General features: G+C 40.8%; 1 protein-coding gene across 13 annotated transcripts in view; it reads right to left on the bottom strand.

The window, feature by feature from the left end:
* Positions 1–14,586, bottom strand: part of plekha7b (pleckstrin homology domain containing, family A member 7b) — a 69,728-nt gene that overhangs the window by 45,131 nt on the left and 10,011 nt on the right. The window contains exon 1 of one of the 13 annotated variants that reach the window (XM_034217704.1): positions 12,343–12,400. The exons of 11 other annotated variants lie outside the window; for them this stretch is intronic. Coding sequence is in view for 1 of the 2 variants with exons in the window: in XM_034217671.1 (XP_034073562.1) it covers positions 11,917–11,990 (74 nt within the window). In the remaining variant the exon portion in view is untranslated. Of the gene's footprint in view, positions 1–11,916; positions 12,164–12,342; positions 12,401–14,586 lie in introns of those variants that run through there. One more of the 13 variants, XM_034217671.1, reaches the window with a different exon arrangement.

The raw sequence follows: 14,586 nt of genomic DNA, 5'->3' as shown, positions 1-14,586 counted from the left end.
TTTTCTGCTCCCGCTCTGTTCACACCGCCCAGAGCTGCTGCTGCTGCGTCATGACGTCACCGTTTACGTGCCTCCTTCATAAAATCCAAACCGCGCGGAAATCCCTCATATCGACAACAACAACAATGGCCGATTGTATTGAAGCGCTGTTCGCTTTGGTTATCCTCTTACGAAACGAAATGGAAGGCATCGGACAACTTTACAAGGGACGACTATACTTGGAACTTTACAAACATCACATGCGAAATGCAAGACTTCTTTGTGGTCTTCAGCATCTACTTCAACCCGCCTCGACGTAAGAGAGACGTAAGCGACGCCGCCTCTTAGCTCCGAAGCTCTTGCCTCAGACCGACAATTTTTTGGAGCTGGAAGTGAACCGGATTCCGGAGCTAAGAGGTGGCGCCTCTGCGGTGTGAACAGGAAAAACCGGTACTTTTCAGGCTACAGCTCCGAGCCGGAGCTGAAAACGCGTTGGTGTGAAAGGGGCATAAGTGGACAGCAAAATGGAGTATTTGAAGCCTAACTCCCGTGTCCAAACACAGGCTTCACAAAGAGCCTCAAACACAATATCTTGTACACAGGAAGCTTTGTTCTAAAGTTGTTTCAACCTGAAATTGTTCCAGCAACTGCCCAAGGCTAAAAAGAAAACGACCTTAGTGAGAGATGGCTCCCTACCTGACTGTGAGAGCATCAGCACTTCCTTTGCTCCATTGGCAAAACTTTAGCTGAGTGATAAATATTTATAAAGGGTAATTTAAAGTAATTCATCAAATGTATTGTGGTTTAATAGTGCCACCAACCATGACAATAAAATGACTTTGAAAAGTACTTATCTTTGGGATCAATAATGACTGGGATATGCTGCAAAAAAATTGTTAGGAAGTTTTTTGGGGCGAGCATTACTGAGGAGAATAAATCGATGAAGGGCCTCTGCAGCTTTAGGTCAATATTTAATACCACAGATTTATCCTGCACCTTTCTCACCGAGTAATGATGACTAAGAGGAACTACCTTATCCATCTCTTCATTTTTGCTAACAAGGATTGTCATAATCTAAAGTGCGTTAATGTCTGAGGGTGTCATGGGAAATGCAGGGAGGAAAAAAGGATATAAACAGTTTGATACTGTTACAGACTTAATCAATACAGAAAACTCTTATTGCTTCCTTATTGTCATCATCCAAAGAGATACACTCTCCGCATTGTTTTCTATTTATGGCCCTTGTATTGCCACTTCAGAAATCATTAAAGTGTCAACTATCATAAAATTATTTGACCAAGAACTTTTTTTCATTAAAACTAGTGCGATGCTACCTACTGGGGTCGGTCTACACAAATATGTAATCTCTGCCAGGCTCTATTGACAGTATTGTTTGGGACTCTTTAAATGACAGTGATGCAAGCCTGACAAACTGAGTTAAAGAAGAAAAATGTGGTATAGAGTGGGATAAAACTAATTACATAAACATCTAGCCTTGTATAATCCTACATACTGCAACAACTTAGTTGGTTTGAAAGTTCTGACATCTTATCTAGCTTGGTAAATCTCTAAGGTCACTAAAAAAGCAATGGGAGAGAAGATTCTGCAGAGCAAATGATCTCTTAGCAAGACAAAAACACACAATCAGCATAAGCATCCCTTACCTGACAGTGCAAAACAGAAGAGAGACAGCGTGCAAAGCACATCAGGGGAAGCTGTTCATCTTTACTATAGTCCTTTATGCCACTTAGACGTTATCAGTGGTGCTCATCTACTGATAACAAAAACGTTCTAATAAACCAACGATCTTAACATGTCTAATCAATTGGACAAGGCTGACAGAAAACTCTTCTTCAAATCTTCCCCTAGCCAACTTTGAAACACAAGTGAGAATAGTTGATGTTCTCCCACGCCACAGTAGTCTTCCCCTCCACTGTGATCAGCTCATCAATAGCGAAGGCTCAAAGGCACTTTGCTTTCCTTCACTGACACACACTCAGGCACACAAACACACACACACACAGAGTACTAAGTCAAGCTTCATCATCAAAAGTCTGAGCAAATCTCAGAGGACATGATAGCAAGAGCTTTGGCAAATCACAGGTTAATGAAACGTACCATGGAGACCTTTGACCTCCATTCTTCAGAGGCTTCCTGGATGCATAGCTTTTATCCACTGGACCTCAGAAGGAGAACATAAGTGATGATCAGTAAAGGTATCTGACCATGAAAGATGGAGTACATGTAGGTCATCACTGAATACATGGCTGCGAAGTGAACACAACGCGTCAGCACTCAGCAGGTTAACGGCAACATCTGCCTGTCCTCCGTTCCTGTCCACACTGCACTACTGCTGTACACTTTAACTTAGCACATTTAAGTATATAAAATGATCTTGTTCTTACTGTTCAGAATAAAGTTTGAACAAATGTTATGTGTCAAACATAAATATAACTTTTTCATTAAGATGTTGCAGGGTGTTTCTTGTTTGTTTGACATGTCATGCTACATTACAGGCGGACCATCAAGTACCTACTCAAATCCCACCACCTAAAGCAGGTCTGGGGAACCTCCGGGCCGTATACGGACCGCGAGACCTCGAGGTAATTTATAAACACACGCAAAAAAGAAAAAAATTAAAGAAATCTAGACCGCAAAATAATTAAACAAGTGAGTGCCTATTTTTCCTGGCCAAGGTCAGGGTCCTTGAACACAACACGAGCCTAATGTGTCATCACGTGGTATATGTCTCGTCTGACAGGGGTGCAGTTCTGACTGAGAGCACCAGAACGTCGCTCCGGGCCGGTGTTGTGTCAAATGATGCACCCCCGTCGTGAAATGCACCGCCTGGCCTGCCGTAAAAAGCACCCCCCACAAAAAGATGCTTCTATTAATCCCACCCTCAAGCACTTTGGAGGGTATAGCTGTAGGACTTGTACCAATAAATGGAGCAAGTTTCATGTATGTGACACGTTTATTGTCAGAGAGAGCAAGGGGTGCATATCGTGGCAACCAGGCTGTTCATAAAAAGCACCCCACAAAATAAAATGTTTCTATTAATCCCACCTTCAAGCACTTGATGTAAAAATAAACAATACATTGTAAAGTACAAGCACAAGTATGCAGACAGGACATCACAATTAAATAAAAACATATATTAAATAAAAAATGTACTGAAAAATAAGTGACGAATGAATGCAAAATCCAGGATTCGACCACCCAACCATCAAAAAGACAACATAGAATAGTGGACTATACATTCAAATGCGCGTTCCCGTGTCAAGGGGTGCATTTCACGACGGGGGTGCATAATTTGACACAACACCGGGACTTCACAAATTGCAGTAGGCCTACCCATAAGGAGCCGTACACATGCCGCAGTTTTTGCGTGGCTGTGTCTTTAGTTGTAAGCCCAGTGGCGATCTTTTCATCTGTCATACTGATCATACAGTCAATAACTTTGTTGTTATTAGCATCTGGTTAGCTAGCTATGCTAACGAATATAAGAAGCTTTTTCTACAACCAGTGAGGTAAAGGCACATCTTTATATGATCATTATAGTTGTAAATAAATAAGAGAATAAAGTAAACAGGTATAAAATACTATATGACGGTAACAAAAAAGTTGTTATTAATAAACAAGAATACAGTTGGAAAGGGGAGTGATTTGTAAAATATCCAAGAAAAAGATAATCTGTTTACAGTTCTGTTTCATATGGGTGTTGAGAGATGTATCCATAGATCTCCTAATGTTGCTCTCAAAGTGCACCAGATTGATGCTTTTGACTTCAACATTTAAAAAAAAAAAATCTTCCCGGGGACTTAAATCATGTTCACATGGATATGAAACTAAATACATTTGCACACATCTTGTGTCCATATAATTCTGTATTGGTGGTCATGCCACAACCGTGCACGTGCATGCGCGAGTCATGGTAAGATATCTGGATTAAGTGGTTGCTTTTTCTTTGCACAGCATGAAAGAAAGGCGAAATGAATGGCCTGTGATTTTAGTTTTTTTAAGCAGACGTTGAGTTCAATAATTTGTACAGCCCTCGGAGGATGTTGTAAAAATTGAAATGGCCCTTGAGAGAAAAAAGGTTCCCCACCCCTGACCTAAAGCATGCCTTTCTCATCAGTTTAAAAGCTTATTTACTGTGCTAGCACTTTTTCAACAAATATGCTCAGCTGAACTAAGCATATTTATGATATTAATGTCATTACTCCAACTCACTTTCACAAGCAGTGATACCTGACAGGCCCCACTTACCGAAAATGTGATGTTGCAAATTGGATTTGACAGCAAAAGATTATGCCATGGCAGACAAGACCTGATACATAACAATAAGACAGAAGGGACCAAGATAAGCTGGTACACACCTAAAGACATATGTGGCAAAAGAAAATGATGCCATGTCCCCTAATTATTGTATCCTACTGGTATACTAGTTGTCATTCAACCAATGCCTGTGCCGATCACCATTTATTTAACTGTTGTATGATATGTATATCATACATATATATATATATATAGTACTGGGCGCTGGGCGGTGGTGGCGAAGTCCATAGGGATTTGGCTTGGCAACTGGAAGGTCACCAGTTCAAGTCCCGGCAAGACCGAGTGCTACTGAGGTGTCCCTGAGCAAGGCACCGTTCCCTACACTGCTCCCCAGGCGCCGTTCATAATGGCAGCCCACTGCTCCTAACACTAGGATGGGTCAAATGCAGAGAAACCATTTTGTTACATAGTACCTGTACTGTGTAATGACAATAAAAGTGCAACAAAAAAAAAAGTATATAAGGGAGGCTGTGGCTCAGTGGATAGTGTGATGGACTTCGAGATTGAGTTCCACTGCAGTCAGCATGTCGTTGTGTCCCTGGGAAAGACACTTGCCGAGTCAAATTGCTCCTGTGGGGATTGTCCACAGTACTCAATCTATGTAAGTCGCTTTGGATAAAAGTGTCTAACAAATTACATGTAATGTCGAGCTTATTGTCCTGGCAGTCATTCCAGGGAGAGCAGATTGAGGTCTAGGTGGAAGCAAATGAATCTACAGGTAAAAGGAAGTCCTTGTGAAGGATATCTGACCGTCTCACAAATTGAAACACTTAATCTGAATCTGAATAAAATGAGCATGGTTTGCTATGCCAGCCAGGACAGCGTGTTAGATGATCAGCAATGTTCCCTAAATTGAGTGTAATCAAATTAATGTTATTATGCTGCAACCCCAAATTGTTTCTTGCCTTGCCCTTCCCACGCTGACATGGCTCTTATCTTACTGACATGATGGATGGGCAAGCAGCCAGGAAGACATTCTAGCTCATTACCACCGCATCTGCACTGTGGAAGATTTCCAAAATGTAATTGCCATTCAAATGTGCAGAATCACAGACTTTATTGGCTTTTCTAATGAGGTCTGAAACTACTATACTATAGACATGACAACCATCAAACAAAATGGCCCTTAAAGCTACCTACATAAAATAATTAAATAGTATATCAATTATCTCATTAAAACTGGCAAAGTGTATCAAAATGTTTTTCTTTTATAACCTGAGACTGCACACTTTTGGTTGTGAAACATCTGTTTGAGTTTTACATTCAGTACCTCAACAGCAAAATGCCAAGTCAAACCAACACTGCAAAGCCAAACACATCTAATCACTTAGCTCTGCAATGTAGGACAGAAGGGGATGTGAGGTGAGTGGAATGTAAAAGCTGAAAATCTCAGGCAAGTGATGGACGAAGGGCTTGAAACAGCAAGCTTCAGGCAGAAAAGACCGGAGGGAATGGTGTGCAGCAAGATAGCGCTGTCATATGTAGCTGAACAAAACTATCACAAAGACACAGTTCAGTACATTGCCAAGCAAAACTAAACTATACATAGGATGTAAAGTACTTTTGGATAATATCTATTTAACAGGCATGTACCCACATATGTAAACAGTCAGTTTTATTTATAATAGTTCTGTGAAATAGTGATAACTGATTAAATATTTATTAGGAAATAGACTTAAGTTAATGTTCATTTGAATTTGACCGACTCACCCTTGGATCCCTTCAGGGAGCTCCACCCATGTGTGGGAGGCTTAACTAGCAAAATGATCATTACACTGTGCACTGTCAGCAGAATAAAATGAAGGCTATAGAGAGCCTAGAGTTCAACAAAGTAATACTTAGCCAAGATAAAGATATTTTTGTCACTCATTTCCTTGAACCCAACTTTATGAACTCCACAAGCAGGGTATGAACCAAATCAAGGCAGTGCAGGATGGTGACATTTCAACCAAAGAACACCACAGCATTCAACAATAGCAGAGCATTATAAAGCGGTAAATGCATGTGAAATGTCCAATTGATGCAACGTTGAAAGAAAAAAGTATTGTTATGAGATTGTTAGCATTTGTACTTTGCCATTACACATATTTCAGTTCGAAATATATTCATTAAAATATGCATCAACTAAATGGTAGCATTTACAAACAAGCTGTGGTTTGCCTTGATAAATGAAGAAGGGAAGTACAGGAATCTTAACCCTTCCCATCATCTCCTCTCGACCATAATGTTTACAGTGGAAGAAGATTATTCAACATATTTTCTACTCATCCTTTCTGATTAAATATGTTTCTCTAGAATTTCTCTGATGAGTGCCAATCTAAACAGCAAAAGGAGAAGAGAGGAGACGAGAGACACAGGAGAGGACTCTGGGAAAAAACAGCTCTGTATCAAACTTCCATGCAACTCATTGATCATTAGATATTTAAACAACAAATACTGTCAAAACTGTGAAGCATCCATTCCTTCCTGTGATGAAACAGCTTCTGCAAGGGAAAGGTGCATCCCTGCACAGCTTCTTACACATCTTCCCACAGGGTGCATGTGTACAGCTATATGAGATGTGTAAAGATGCAGCTGTTCAAAGCTATAAGAGATGTTATGGTGAGACAGCCTGTCCCAAATTCTTCAAATATTCTGCATTACAGATGTCAATTGGAGATGTAAGCATTGTTTCAGAATAACTCAATGAATCATGTTCAGTGGTAACATTTCAAAAAGCTGAGTATGATGGGTTGCAAAACAAAAGTGAACAAACTTGTAGTACATTTTTCATTCTGATAAGAGAACAAAATCCTCTTTGTCACTGTCAAAAGATCTCTTTAAAAAAGTGTGGGGCCATCTAAGGTTTATGCCTTGTCCAGCAACACATCTGCAGGACTACTTAACAGACTAAGCTGTATAGGCATCTCTACCTATAACTACGGTATAAGTAGCAACTACTTAGTAGCATTTTACAAATGCAGACCTATCAATAACAAACACATACAACCATAAGAGCAAGTGTCTCTATATACAAACATGGCGTACCTGCAGGTTTTCAATGCAAGCCCAATGCAGCAGCAGCTTTCACCTGCTAGCCTAACTCCCAGCATTTGTCTTAGTCTTCGAGCTGACTGCTCCCTGAGGTTTTTACAGTACCAAGTGGATTATTCGCAGCATGACTCTGTCTGATTCAGCCAAAGATAGGCAATCTGTCATACTACATACACACTCTCCAGGGCATACACAAAAAGACACCCACACACACAAATTGCATATGTTCATGGTCAGATTATCTGTTTGATCTCTAAACCATATAATCCCGAAACATCAAAAATAAATCCAACATCTCAAAAACCCTGATATTATGATGGAAAAGCATGATGAAAATAGAGAGGGCTACTAGAAATGTGTTAACAAGAAACTTCTACATCAGATTAAGGACAAATGAATTCCAATACAAAGATTTCCACTAATGAAATGACTGATATTGCATCGTTGATTTAGTATGCTTGGCTTGGTAATAACATTGTATAATAATCAACGGAACTGATGTCCATCTTTGAAATAATTGTTGGTAGGAAAGCAGGTAGGAAGTTAAAAACTAGGTAGCTATGTAGATTAAGGGGTGCATAGGTAGGTAGATAATGAGGTAGCTAAATGACATTCCCTTTGTGAGTGCAATAGCACAGGAGTGTAAAAGCTGCAGGTAATTGTTGTTTAATTGTATTCATCTGATGAAGGCCTGCACACAGAGTAACATGGCCTTATTCCGTTTTTCTGGTTGGATCAATATTTGGAATGTTTGCACATCAATCATCAATAACATGCTCTTGGGGAATGCACCTGGGATGTCAGGGTAATTAAACTCATTAACTCAGGCATAACTGTGTACTTTAAATCTTTAAACATAATGCAATTATATTATATTATGATAAATGATAGTGATAAATAGAAGAAGTACATCCCAAGGTCTTGAAGTGTGTGAGCTGCAGTGTCTTCATGTTGGCATGCCTTTGCTCTTTGTAATATAAGAAACAAAATAGGATAGACGTACTGTAGATGAATTTCATTGTGTCCTTAAGGATTACATTATCTGAACCAGGGTAATCCTTGTGTTCTAATACCATTTCCTGAAAGCCATGTCCCATGCCCGTGCTTTTGTCCAAAAGCAGAGGAGCAGATAAACAGCCCCAGGATCCTCTAACAATCGGATTCAGCTAACCCTCATGCTGTGAAACATGTCTAAATCCCTTACACAATCATGTCAGACAGGCATCATCCAAACACTAAATGCCCTTCTTCTACCACAAACAATTCTCCAGCACACACATGCGAGCACACACACAACACACTTTTGTGTAAGTTATAAATGATCCAAATGCTGTAAAAAAAAAAGCTTTACAAAGCATACTAGGAGACAATGCTAAACACATCTTTTGTTCAGACCATTGATTTCATTACATTGCTCTCTTGGTTATGGTTCAGTGCTAAACGTCATCACATTCAAGCAAACAATACAGAAGGTACTGTATGGGAGAAATGTGATTAGTTCTGTGCATTTTGCTGCAGAGAATCTTGGCCCTGAGGGTGTCCGAGCTTGTATAGTGCACCACTTTTTCCTGCAGCAAACCTGCCTTTACGACAGTGTCTGCTTCAGTGTGTACAGTATATCTATGCCATGTTAACAGTAGAGGAAAACAAAGTCATGTCTTAGTCCTCATCAAGATCGTCTAATACCTTGTCCTCTACTCACAATTCTTTCTTTCCAGGACATGGAGACTGAGTCAGCAGTGTGTGTGTGTGTGTGTGTGTGTGTGTGTGTGTGTGTGTGTGTGTGTGTGTGTGTGTGTGTGTGTGTGTGTGTGTGTGTGTGTGTGTGTGTGTGTGTGTGTGTGTGTGTGTGTGTGTGTGTGTGTGTGTGTGTGTGTGTGTGTGTGTGTGTGTGTGTGTGTGTGTGTGTGTGAGCTGGGAGCTGGGAGCTGGGAGCTTACTGTGCCCAGACTGGCTCCAGGCTTGGAGGGGTTTCTCCTCTGCAGTTCTCATTACAGAATCTGAGCAGACTCACAGCATAGAGCAAAAGCAGCCACTGAACACAGAGGTACATTACAACGACACACAGGGTTAAGACAACACAGCTACTCCATGACTGCAATGTTCAGTGGCAATGAACAACACGCAGGTACCAAAAACAGAGACCCCTGTCGCCAAAAGAAAAACTGCTAGGATGCAAATGTTATCTTCTTTGTGTTATTGTCATGGTGTATTTTGCAGTATAATAGAAGGGGCTTTACATCTGTTCTGCATAAACATGCTTTACACACAAAGATATCACTGCAGGATGCTTCTACAATCTGTGGACTGTAAATTGTCTATTCATTCTCTGGTATCCCCCTGAGGGATCACAACAGCACAATTATTGTTCAACAAAGAAGTTACAGAAGTAACATAAAATCACCATATTGATTGATTAGACAGCACACAATGGTTAGTTCATAATAATACACAGCATTCAAAATAATAACAACTGATTTAATAATTTGGTTTTGGCCCAATCTCATCCGTCCTTCTTGATTGCTAGAGCATGAACTTTATCACTTTATCATTTTATCAGGGAAATTAAACAGATGGATTAAATTAATTAGGTGTGGTTCCACTAGGCTGGGAGAGAGTAACTGCATTTAGAGGCTATTTTTAGATCTCTGTTTCCTGAGAGTGTGGGGCGAGCTTGTAGAGACTTACGAGGCTTCTTAGGACAGCAGCAGTGGAGGGAGGTAGGACACATCTGGTGCACAGCTCAGCTGGCCAGCAGAGATTTCACCAGAACAGTCCCTTCCCCAGAATTGCTATCCCACTCAAAGAGGCTTGTCCAAATCACAATCTTGGGAATTTAAAAGGTCACGGTCTTAATACACAAGGAATGTACTCCCTTTTTTAAATACCTCAACTTTCTGTTAAGCATCATTTTTTCTATTCTTAGAAGTTTTAGGTCTTCATGGAAATGAGAACAATCTCTTTAGTTAAGGAGTGGTCACCTCTTTTCTCTGATGCAGTCTCCCCTTTATCCATGGGTACCCTACACCAATTTTAGGTGTGTAATTATTTCACTAAAGTGGTACAGAAATTCAAAACCATACTTGAAAATATGACCTCCCTATCAGCTAAGCATACAAATGTAGAGCCGTTTCATTTGGGGAAAATGTCTCCCTGTGGCAAATGGATGAAAGGCGGAGGATAATCTGGGCTCTCACTGGGCTGTACTCAAGATTACTGGAACTGACTGGGTGAACTAAAAATCAATTCAGATGTTATCCGACGCCCTGAGTAAAACCAGACCAGCTAAAGCCGACCATTGCATAATCCATTAAAAACAGACCACTACACAAGACTAGACAAACCCACAAGAGGCTCTTTAGTGTTATTTCAAATGAGCTAGGTTATGAATATAGCTATATATCCTGCAATGAAAATAATATCGATTCAAAGCTGACCCATACTGTCAACTCTTGTTATCTACAGCTCATACTGTAAGTGACCATTTTCTGGTGTGGTGTTTACAGCCTGCTGCCTCTGTGGCTGAGAGCCCAGCAGGGGGGCTGACCGATGAGGGAGCACATGCAGGAATGATAAATAGGCTAAGTAACCTTATGCTGCGGCTGACATCGAGACCCTGACAGAATTATAATAAGCCTGATTACTTGTGGATGGATCTGCGAGGGCAGCGTTTCCATGTCACAACCCAATCCAATAGACAGAATTAACAAGTTAAACACTGTGGGTTTCCAATACACACCGGTAAGTGGAAATCAAACAATATTTGGACTGGTAAACCCCAGGATGTCCAACCATTTTAATGAAATGCACGCCATATAGAGCAGCATGTATTTTGTGTTAACTTGCTGATAGGTGAAACATAATGGCTAGAGATGTTGCTCAATAATGGAAACATCAAATAACCAGCAAAAGGAGAGCAAAATGATACGCCAGTACCTGGACGAGTTTAATATGCAGCATATGTGGCATTGCATGTGAGTTTGTAATAAAACATATCTGGATATTTATGTGTGCAGCTGTGCTAAGACTTGAGAAGCAAACATTTTACATGTAAAGCATGTATTTCATTTTCACTGAAAAGTAGGGAGGACTGCATCAATGATTAACTACAGTCAAGCCTATAGAGACATCCCATATTAACCATGTAGAAGGGCATCATAATCAGCCTGAGAGATCACAGTTCTGCTGACATCCACACAGCGGTCAGTGACCTGTGATCATGAGGCACTGCAGTGAGCATCTCTCTCCTTCTCCCTCTCTGTTTTCTCATTCCTAGAGAGACTGCACCATTAGGACACATTGTTACACGCACTCCCAATGGCAATGCATAGGTTTGTTAAGACAAAACAGCCAGCTGCCTTCCCTGCCGCTTAACAGACAAACAACACTGTACAGCGTGCATTTAAATTCCCCTCCCGGCGCACATTTGTACACACACTTAACGGCATGCAATCTGAAGCACTTTCTCCAGCAGCTGCTAAAAAGCTTTAGCCGACACACACTCCTGAGTAGCTACATAGCAGTACAATCCCACATATGTGCTGGGAGAGGTGCTGGGATACACACCTGTGAGTCGCACGATACACTGTCTGCCTCTTGTAAGGGACGTGTAAGGTCGACTGTCCTGGTTGGCCCAACATGTTTGCTGCAGGTCTGTGATTTGCTGTGCTGTGCTCTTCTCAGTGGTGCCGGTGTGTGTGTACTCCTCTCAGCTGGTAGTGCTGCTGTTGCTGACGTCTTCTGCTGTGCACCCTGGCGTCGATTCATTCAAAACATCCCCTTTCCCGCTTCTCCTGTGTCGCGCTGATGAGGTGGAGCTAAAAATACACGTAATCGCTGAACTGTCCCCTGTCTCCGAGAGCATTAGGCTTGTGATGGGTATTATTAAAGCCAGCCAACCTCACCAATAGATCATGTAAGAGGCCCCAGGGCACCAAGCAGAACCGCAGGTACAAACCATTAGACATAACCAATATAATCTTATTCTCTTACATTCATTCTCTGAAGTGGTGCTCTTTCTCTCCTCGCCTCTCCTCTTCTAATATATGCGTTTCTTAGCAGAGCTCTGGCGTCATAGCATTTGAAGAGGAAGCCCTCTGCTCCATTCCTTCTGCAGTCATGCAATCAATGCACAGTATGCACTTTAGGCAAGAGGAGAGGAATCAGGAGGGAGACTCAGGAATATCCATAGTGAGTAAGGAAGCAAGAGAAAGAGATGAGGAAGACATAAGAGTGAATGTGAAAGAAAGTGTGTTGCAACTTTAACGATTCATACTACATTATGATTGATAATTGTAAAAAAGTATGCACTATGTGCCGATATTTATAGTTATTTCACAATGCAGGATGACTGTCACCATGTCTAGCAGGAAATACTGTAACAGCAGCCCGATTGGATGAAGGATAGAGAGTGTTGGGGAGATATAATTCACAACATGATAAATGAAAGTGAAAACTGGGCTATGACCTAACAGCTGCAGAGACTGATGACTATGTCAAACTACAAATGCCTTCTATCAGCTAATAGAAAAAATGGGGGGGAGCAGTTGAAAAATGTTTTCTGCACAAACTCAGGAAGTCAACTCACAGATTCAATTGACGGTACACACATTCACACCTACTGTACATACACACCCACACCTGCAGTGCATCCAGCTACTGCTGCTCCTGCTGGTGGTGCCCCCCCCACCCCCATCCCCTGGGTTTCATCCTCTGCTGCTCTTCCTCATCCATCTACACTCTCCTTCACATCTTGTTAGCATACCCCAGGAGACAAAGGAATTCAAACCGCAAGTAAAGACCTCCTCTACGCTGCAGGGAGGTGATACCAGAGGGTTGATCTCTTGGTCTTACCAGCAGCAATCATCATTTAAATTGTGCATGATCTTTTACAGTAATCCATTTCACTGCATGGAAGAACTGCAACATGCACGCCATTTCAGTGTAAAACATGCAGTGCATACAACTGAATTGCCTGAAGTAAGAACTGTTCCAAAATGTCTTCAGTAAAAAAAATGCAACTCTTTGCTTCGTCATACTTAAAACACATTTCAGTGGGAGATCTTTTTTTTGTCAACCACATTTATCGGACACATAAACAATCTTGCGGATTTTACATACAGTGTAATCAGTTTATAACATATGATGCATAGTCATAGCTTAAACCACCAAAACAATATAGACAGCAGTAATATATGCAGTAGTTATCCAATGAAATGCATGTTGTTATAAAGTACTCATAAGGACAAGGTCACTCTGTTGCACAATGACTAATTATATATATGTTTTACATTGAAAAGCCTATTGTCGTAAATATCTATCTATTTTTACAAAAGTCATATTTTAAATGCAGGACTTTGATTTAACTTTGATTTGACTTTTCTTGCCGAATAGCATGACCAGCAAAAACGGTATGACCACAACTGAAATAGAGATATGTACCTTTATCATCCATCTAAGATCACGGTAATGACACATTTTAATGCATTAACTAAAAAGCTATTTAGGCATAATAAATAATAACATAATTTAAAATAGTTTTTAAAGATTACAATTTTCCAGAGAGCCTTCATTTATAAGGTAGAGCATTAAGAAAATAATTCCAAAGACAACAAAGTCTGATGTCATTCATCTTCCTTGTCTTACTCTATGCAATATACTCTTAGTTTGTGTATGATAGCTACAGAGTCCTCTCAATCGTATGTTGCTACATTGCTACTCACCAGTTAGTGATCAGATGTCGAAAGCAGTAAATCCGATACAAAAAGTCTCAAACATCCAAATCTGTCTCTTGAAGACAGGCAATAAGGAGAGTCTCTTTCCGTTCTCTTTACGTATGGTAAGCAAGTCTGTTTTTAACTGTGTGCCCAATGCTAGTTGGGTGAGCTAGAACACACACAAAGCGTGGTGTCAGATAGGAGTATAACTGCTGTTTCAGCCCTCTCTCTCTCTCTGTAAAATTGCCAGCACTTACAGTACAGAGCTCTACTTAGCTCTCCAGGGAAGAATAAAATGATAACGCTCCATTGTTCAGTGCCTATAAATTAGAAGAAGAAAGAGAAGGATAGGGGAAGGGCCCGGCTTGTGAAGGAACTCTGAAGCCACCTTGTTCGGTGACCACAGATCGAGAAGAATTCCCCTCACTTTGTTGTGCGGTCAATGTGAAGTGCTGACCTTGGTCTCTGAATGCAACCAGAGCCTTCAGTATCACCCCGAGCCCTCTTTATCAGCTCACAT

The sequence above is a fragment of the Gymnodraco acuticeps genome, unplaced genomic scaffold (genome assembly GCF_902827175.1).
Source record: "Gymnodraco acuticeps unplaced genomic scaffold, fGymAcu1.1, whole genome shotgun sequence".
NCBI lineage: Eukaryota > Metazoa > Chordata > Actinopteri > Perciformes > Bathydraconidae > Gymnodraco > Gymnodraco acuticeps.
The sequence above is the reverse complement of the archived record's forward strand: the minus strand, read 5'-3'. Positions and strand labels throughout refer to the sequence as shown.